Raw genomic sequence first — 7448 nt, 5'->3', positions numbered from 1 at the left:
TAATTACAAATGCACAACTAACCACCCCATGCATATGATTATTTTGCCAACGAGCGTGGATGAACAAAAGAGCAACTTGTCTCGTCATCCAACCAATAAGGCAATAATCCTACCGTGAAAGCATCCTCAAACCAGCGTCGATCTGCATGTCGTCCTGTCATCACTGTTGCCGTGCCACGCCCACGCGTAGTCACGTCATATGGAAGATGGTGACCGGTGCAGGCTGCCAGGTTAGTTAAATCCAGAACTGAATCAACATCAATTAACTACAAGACTCTTATAATAATGAAAAGGGAAATTCGAACACGGATGAGACTGACCGAGTCCTCTCTCCCCACCACACACAACGAACTCCCCACTCTCGCTAAGTTTTTCCACCACAACATGAGAAAATTCTCCACGATTGAGCACCGCGACGCCTCCCTCGCGCCCTCCTATATAAGCTCCCGCACCACGAACGTACACCATACAGGCGTTCTCACTCCATTCGAGCTCAACCATCAAGATCAGTTGCGAACGCGAAGAGAAATCAAATCAATCGGACCTGTGCCATGGCCGAGCTGCCTCCCGGGTACCGCTTCTACCCTACCGAGGAGGAGCTGGTGCGCTTCTACCTCCGGCACAAACTCGACGGCAGCCGCCGCGCCGACATCGAGCACGTCATCCCCGTCGTGGACGTCTGCTCCCTCGACCCATGGCAGCTCCCAGGCACATATACATGTCGATCATTCCAATGCTGCAATGAAATACATTGCCATCTCATTACTAACTGACTGCGTATGTGCGTGCAGAGGTGCACCGGGGCGCCGGCCACGGGGAGCCGTGGTTCTACTTCTGCGCACGGCAGGACCGGGAGGCGCGGGGCGGCCGGCCGAGCCGCACGACGCCCTCCGGGTACTGGAAGGCGGCGGGCACGCCAGGCTTGGTCTACTCCGCCGCTGGCCGCCCCGTCGGGACCAAGAAGACCATGGTGTTCTACCGCGGCCGCGCGCCGGCCGGGGCCAAGACCAAGTGGAAGATGAACGAGTACAGGGCCCTTGAGGAAGACGGTGTGGATGCCGATGCCGATGGCGCCGCTCCGGCAGCAAACCCTGTGTTCCAGGTAATTAACACTCTAAACGCGTTTTGTTAGATGATACTCTTCTTTTTTGCGGGGGTTTGTTAGATGATACTGAGTGCTCCCAGATAAGAATAAAAAATTAATGCATTGTTTGTGTTTGTTCGTAGGTGCGGAGCGAGTTCAGCTTGTGCCGGCTATACACAAGTTCAGGCAACATGCGGCAGTTCGACCGCCGGCCATGCACTACCTTCGCCGGAGGCAGCCGCGCGTCGTCGTCGTCCGCCGCGCCTGCATGGCCGAATGAAGACGTTGAAGTGGGAAGGGGTCAGAAGAGGAAAAGGCATGCAGCTAACGACAATACGTCGTCTAGCCACGCTTACCGCCCCGTGCAGCAGCAGCAGCAGGAGATGCAGGGAGGCGCCGATGAGGTGCTCGCCGACGACATGACCGATTGGGCAGAGCTTTTGAACTGGATCTAAGAGATGGATAACGAGGGTAGAGTGTTGCCTAGTGGCAGTAGGATTACTCAGATACAATCCTCTCTCACTAGTATACTGAACTTTTATGATGCGGTAATCCATTTTTGAGCCCGGGCTCAGCTGCACCCACCCCGACGAAACAAATCAAAACAAATATTAGAAAATTTCAAAAAATTCGATTTTTTTGTGTGATAGATATTTTGATGCGTGAGCTCCGCTCCAGTTTTCAAATCATTTGGACATCTGAAACTCTTTGCAAAAAAGACAAATCCGGGGTCTGTAAAAATGTTTACTGTTCACGCACTGTTCTGACCCGATTTGTCTTTTTTGCTGAGAGCTACTCAGATGTCCAAATGCTCTAAAAATTGGAACGAACCTCACGCATCAAATTATCTATCACACAAAATAATGGATTTTTTTTGAATTTTTCTAGTATTTATTTTGATTTTTTTACTGACCGAGTGCAGATGAGTCTGGGCACCGAAACGCTGCACTGGCTTTTTATGCGTTGCCAGTGGAGGTAAATAAGAGGATGAACTTCTTCAGATTCAAATTACTCCAGATTACTCCAGCAGGAAGCTGGTAAGAAAAAGAAATCCCATCTTGTCAAATGGTCTGATGTGTGTAGGCCAAAAGACTTGGGAGGTTTGGGTATTCAAAACCTTGTTGTCATGAACGAGGCCTTACTTTATAAATAGTACTGTAAAATCTACACACACAAAAATTGAGAATGCAAAATCTACAATTTTGAGGGCCTTTGGCAAGAAATCTTAGCAAAAAATACCAAAGAAACCAATGTTAGATTTTGGGAAGTGGAAACAATGTTAGATTTTGGGAAGACTGGTGGTGATAATACAAATTTGAATGCCTAATAAACTAAAAGAGATACAAAACTTAAAAACCTACAATCATACAATGAAAACAAATAAACAAAACCCTTATAATTAAAAATACATAATGTATCTATGCATTTGGTATACAAACAGATTGTGGTTTTCTGGTTATTCTTTTTTCTGCAAATTCACAAGATCTGCATATGAATCTCTGTGCAAGATCCAATGGTACAGAACTCCACGCCAACTTAGAAAATAAGTGGCTCCATCTTTACACAAATCACCAAATCACTCCTTAAAATTGTCTCCGTTTGCATACCTCTGCGGTTCCATCTTAGGTCTCCTTAGGTTTGCAAGAATTTTATAGGAATTCTATAGGATAGGATTTTCAAAGCAAAAATTCCTTTGGAGCCTTTTGGTTTGCAGGATAGAAACCAATCCTGTACATTTCAGAGAAAAAATAACACTAGCCTAAACTCAGTAAACAAATTCTATTCTATGCATCAAATGAAATCTTTATTCCTATAAAAGTTGAGATACATGTCATCTCATTTCCTATGATTTTTCTATTCGTATGATATTCCTGTCCCTCTGAAGCATAGAAGGCCTCATATTACGGCGAGTTTGAATTGCACACCTATATTTCACCCGCCAAGTCTGGCCAAATCGAAGCATATCCCCAAATCGACATCTGCATAGTAAACACTGGATCCATGTTGCAAAGAAAATGAATGCACCTAGATGATCCACACTGTCCCACCTGTAGCCAAAATGCTAAAGAAACTCTTACGCATCTGCTCTAGGGCTGCAATTTTGCTCAAGATTGCTGGAATTCCTTGCTCCCCATTGAAAGGAGAGGTAAATCTGTCTATGAAGAAACTATGTTTGCCAATGAACAACTGCCCAAAGCTTTTGGCAAGAAAATCACAATTCTAGGCTGCTGGAACATTTGGCTTCAGAGAAATGGCACGGTCTTTAGAGCTTTACAACCCTCTATCCATGGAAAGGAGAGAAATGACAATGTTCAATTCAAAATCAAGGAGAAACATGCAGCTTTGTATTCACAGTGGATAGACAATAATCTCTAACCTATGGAGTTCATACATAGAGCAGGAATTAGATAGTTGAAAAAAGTTCATTTTACTACCCTGAATAAAGTGGGTGGTTCACTTTACCCCCTGATCTATTTTTCCGCTTCTTTTACCCCCCAAACAAACCCAAACCGGACAAAACACCCCCCTGGCTGGTTTTTCTCCACCCGCTGCTGATTTGGCACTGGTCAATGGTGGTTTTGACCTGGGTGGGGCCCCCTTGTAAGGTTTCTCTCTCTCTCTCTCTCTCTCTCTCTCTGGGACAGAGCTGCTGCTGCACCTAGCTCCTCTCCTCTCTCACCTGGAAAACCCTAGCTCCTCTCCCTCTCTTCTCCATCGCGCCACTTCTCTTCCCCGAGCACACATCCGTAGCACCATCGCCATGGCCATGCTCGATCCCGTGGCCACCGTGCTCCCAGCGCCACCGGAGGATGTCCAGGAGCCCCGGAGGGTTCTTCTTCTTCGACCACACCACCGGATCGGAGCTGGGAGGCGGCTGCCACGTCGTCATCGCCGTCTTCCCTGACTCGGCCGCCACTGTGTCGCCATCATCGCCGTCGATCTACACCACCACTACACCCGACCCTCCGCCGATTACCCCCTTTTACCTACCTCAATTCATCGTCGTGTAGTCGCCCCGCGAGCTCGGCCGCCATGGTCGGAGCTCCGCTCACCGCGGCCACTGTCCGTGCCTGCGAGCCCCCGGTCACGCCCTATCTTACACCGCGCGTGCGCACCCACGCCTGCACGCCTTGACCGCGCCGCCCGTGTGCGCCTTGCCGCTTTCGACTGCTCCGTGGCGTCATGCGCGCGCGCTCGGCTGCTCCTTGTGCTACTACTGCTCTGCTGCTCCTCCTCTCCGCGACGCGCCACAGCTTCCTTGCGTCGCTGCCGCCTCGCGCTCACTGCCCCGAGGCCGTGTCCCATGCGCGCCGTACCTGCGTGCCCCGCGCCGCCCCCATTTGCCCTTGTGAGCCGTTGCTGCTGCCGCTCTGTTTGAGAGAGAGAGAGAGAGAGAGAGAGAGAGAGAGAGAGAGAGAGAGAGAGAGAGAGAGAGAGAGAGAGAGACCTGATAATGGGTCCCACCCAGGTCAAAACCGTCGTTGACTAGTGCCACATCAGTAGCGGATGGAGAAAAACCAGCCGGGGGGGGAGGGTGTTTTGTCCGGTTTGGGTTTGTTTGGGGGGTAAAAGAAGCGGAAAAATAGATCAGGGGGTAAAGTGAACCACCCACTTTATTCAGGGTAGTAAAATGGACTTTTTTTCTAGATAGTTCTGTTTTACCCCTTTGTAACTTTTTTGTTCCTCACTTTTTTCCTCCCCCGTGTAACATACTTTTTACAATTATATGAAAAATATACCGTAGAACGAATTGTTCTCAGGTTCATAAATATACCATAGAGATGGTGATCTAAACGCTCTTATAATACTTCACATAGAGGGGTCGCGGGATCCACGTGTGTGGATAGTTATAGGCCAAAGTATCTTAGTTTTTTAGGCTGTTCATCGTCTTAGCTTCAGCGGCGGTGATGGCGACGCTGAATAAAATTTCTTCAGATCCTACTCCGATGAGACGATTGGTCGTATCGTTGGGGATGGATTTGGAATCTAGTCTGTTCAAGTAAGGATGGTGTGACGGCGGCGGCATCCTCGTGGTGGACATGTGTCCTCGGACTTCGCCGTTGCGACGGCGTCTGCTCCAGTGTCGACGCGGAGCTTGGGAGGTAGTCCAGTAGCAGATGTAGATTGTGGTCTGCATCGACAACATCTGAAAGACAGAACATGTGCTGGGTTTGTGGTTGATGGATGACAGGTGTGGTTTCCTCCTTCAACATCTTAGTCATGGTGGGGTGTCAGATCTGGAGTTCGATGACATGTTCAGGATGTTGCCCCGATCTGATTCATTGGCTTAACTTTTGGGGAGCCACCTTGAAGGTACTCAAAGCTGCATATCAGCGATGGAGCCGCGTCGAGCTCGGGTGAGGAGGTGATCCATCATTCTATTCTTTGGTGGCTACTTTGATGGTGCCGGAGGCAGGTGATGGACATTGGTGTCAAACTCAAAGATGTTCTGCTATCTTTTCAGTTTTGTCATGTCGGTCCTTACATAACTTGTACTTTAATCTTTATCATATAAATGAAACACATATTATCATGCAAAAAAAATACTTTACACAGAGAGTACTTTGTACAATTACATGAAAAATATACCGTAGAACAATTCTTCAAAGGTTCAAAACGAAAAATTCGACATATGCATGTCATCATGTTACTGTTTCCACGCCACGCCCACGCGTAGTCACGTCATATGGAAGATGGTGACCAGTGTAGGCAGCCAGGTTAGTTAAATCCAAAACTGAATCAACACTCATTAACTAAGACTCTTATATAAGTACTGTATAAGTATAACTAAGAGAAGCGAAATGTGAACACGGCTGAGACTGACCGAGTCCTTCCTCCTCACCGCACACCGCAAACTCCCCACTCTCCGTCGCTACGTTTTTCCACAACAGCATGAGAAATTTCTCCCTCGCGCCGTCCTATATAACCCCAAGCTCCACAGACGTACACCACACACGCCGTTCCCGCTCCATTCGAGCTCCGTAAGGGTGATCAAGTCGATTGGACGTGCGCCATGGGCGAGCTCCCTCCCGGGTACCGCTTCTACCCTACGGAGGAGGAGCTGGTGTGCTTCTACCTCCGGCACATGCTCGACGGCCGCCGCCGCGGCGACATCGAGCGCGTCATCCCCGTCGTCGACGTCTGCTCCCTCGACCCCTGGCAACTCCCAGGCAAGAACCAAAGACACTATACATGTGGTATGCATTGCTATTAGCGGTGAACTGCTATTGAGATCCCATTGCTAACTGAATGTGTGTGTGTGTGCGTGCAGAGGTGCACCGGGGCGCGTGCGCCGGGCACGGGGAGCCGTGGTTCTACTTCTGCGCGCGGCAGGACCGGGAGGCGCGGGGCGGCCGGCCGAGCCGCACGACGCCGTCGGGCTACTGGAAGGCGGCGGGCACGCCAGGGTTGGTCTACTCCGCCTGCGGCCGCCCTGTCGGGACCAAGAAGACCATGGTCTTCTACCGCGGCCGCGCGCCGGCCGGAGCCAAGACCAAGTGGAAGATGAACGAGTACAGGGCCTTCGACGACGACGGTGCCGATGCCGATGCCGGTGCCGCCGCGCGGCTCGAGGTAATTAACAATATAAACGCGTTTTAGGTAGATGATACTCGGTACTACTAGTAGTATATTAGAATCACAAGTTGCCATTCTTTTCGCCAATTCGCCATATGCCGGGTGTTCTTTCACGCAGCAAAGAGCCATGATCAAATGCTGATTGCGAAAGCTGCCTATGGCTAATTGGCTATACATACCCGTAGTCAACTGGTCATTTGAGACGTGAAGAAATATGCAAATCAGTCAGTAGTAGTTAATTATAGCATCTTTAGATGTTTATTTATGCATTTTTTGTGCTTGTTTGTAGGTGAGGAGCGAGTTCAGTTTGTGCCGTCTGTACACAAGGTCAGGCAGCTTGCGGCAGTTCGACCGCCGGCCGTGCACTGCCGCCGCCGGAGGACGCCGCTCCGAGGACCCGGCGTCGCCGTCTGCCGCGCTTGCGTCGGCCAGTGAGGACGTTGAAGTGGGAAAGGGCCAGAAGAGGAAAAGGCATGCAGCGAACGACGTCCCGTCGTCCAGCGACGCCTACCGCTCCGTGCAGCAGCAGCAGAAGCAGGGAGGCGCCGACGAGGAGCTCGCCGACATAACCGACTGGGCAGAGCTCTTTGACTGGATCTAACACATGGATGATGAGGCTCTTAAACAGGATTCGATTCATTAAAAAATCATTTAGAAAAATAAACGCATATTTGCATTAAAGCTTTAGATGAGCTACAGCTACTTAATTCTTTATTCTTTTTTAAAAAAGTTGCCGTCACCATGATGCCATTTCTACGTACTATCATTTCCCCTGTGGAATTTAACA

At 49.6% G+C, this 7448-nt stretch overlaps 2 protein-coding genes across 2 annotated transcripts; both read left to right on the top strand.

The window, feature by feature from the left end:
• Positions 1-551: 551 nt before the first annotated feature.
• LOC123093342 (NAC domain-containing protein 90-like) lies at positions 552-1928 on the top strand. Its single transcript, XM_044515289.1, has 3 exons — positions 552-708; positions 792-1102; positions 1228-1928. The coding sequence occupies exons 1-3, from the start codon at positions 552-554 to the stop codon at positions 1537-1539; spliced, it is 780 nt and encodes a 259-aa protein (XP_044371224.1). The 3' UTR covers positions 1540-1928.
• A 4129-nt stretch (positions 1929-6057) lies between these two features.
• LOC123093338 (NAC domain-containing protein 90-like) lies at positions 6058-7448 on the top strand. Its single transcript, XM_044515279.1, has 3 exons — positions 6058-6255; positions 6357-6658; positions 6951-7448. Exons 1-3 carry the CDS (start codon positions 6099-6101, stop codon positions 7260-7262), a joined length of 771 nt encoding a protein of 256 aa, XP_044371214.1. The 5' UTR covers positions 6058-6098; the 3' UTR covers positions 7263-7448.

The sequence above is a fragment of the Triticum aestivum genome, chromosome 1B (assembly GCF_018294505.1).
Source record: "Triticum aestivum cultivar Chinese Spring chromosome 1B, IWGSC CS RefSeq v2.1, whole genome shotgun sequence".
NCBI classification, from domain to species: Eukaryota; Viridiplantae; Streptophyta; class Magnoliopsida; order Poales; family Poaceae; genus Triticum; species Triticum aestivum.
This window is presented reverse-complemented; position numbering and strand designations above follow the sequence as displayed.

Excerpts from the sequence above, each read along its gene's own strand:
- LOC123093342 (XM_044515289.1), top strand. The coding sequence starts at position 552 with ATGGCCGAGCTGCCTCCCGGGTACCGCTTCTACCCTACCGAGGAGGAG. Across the intron at positions 709-791 it reads CGACCCATGGCAGCTCCCAG|AGGTGCACCGGGGCGCCGGC; the intron begins GCACATATACAT and ends ATGTGCGTGCAG. Across the intron at positions 1,103-1,227 it reads CAGCAAACCCTGTGTTCCAG|GTGCGGAGCGAGTTCAGCTT; the intron begins GTAATTAACACT and ends GTTTGTTCGTAG.
- LOC123093338 (XM_044515279.1), top strand. The coding sequence starts at position 6,099 with ATGGGCGAGCTCCCTCCCGGGTACCGCTTCTACCCTACGGAGGAGGAG. Across the intron at positions 6,256-6,356 it reads CGACCCCTGGCAACTCCCAG|AGGTGCACCGGGGCGCGTGC; the intron begins GCAAGAACCAAA and ends GTGTGCGTGCAG. Across the intron at positions 6,659-6,950 it reads GTGCCGCCGCGCGGCTCGAG|GTGAGGAGCGAGTTCAGTTT; the intron begins GTAATTAACAAT and ends GCTTGTTTGTAG.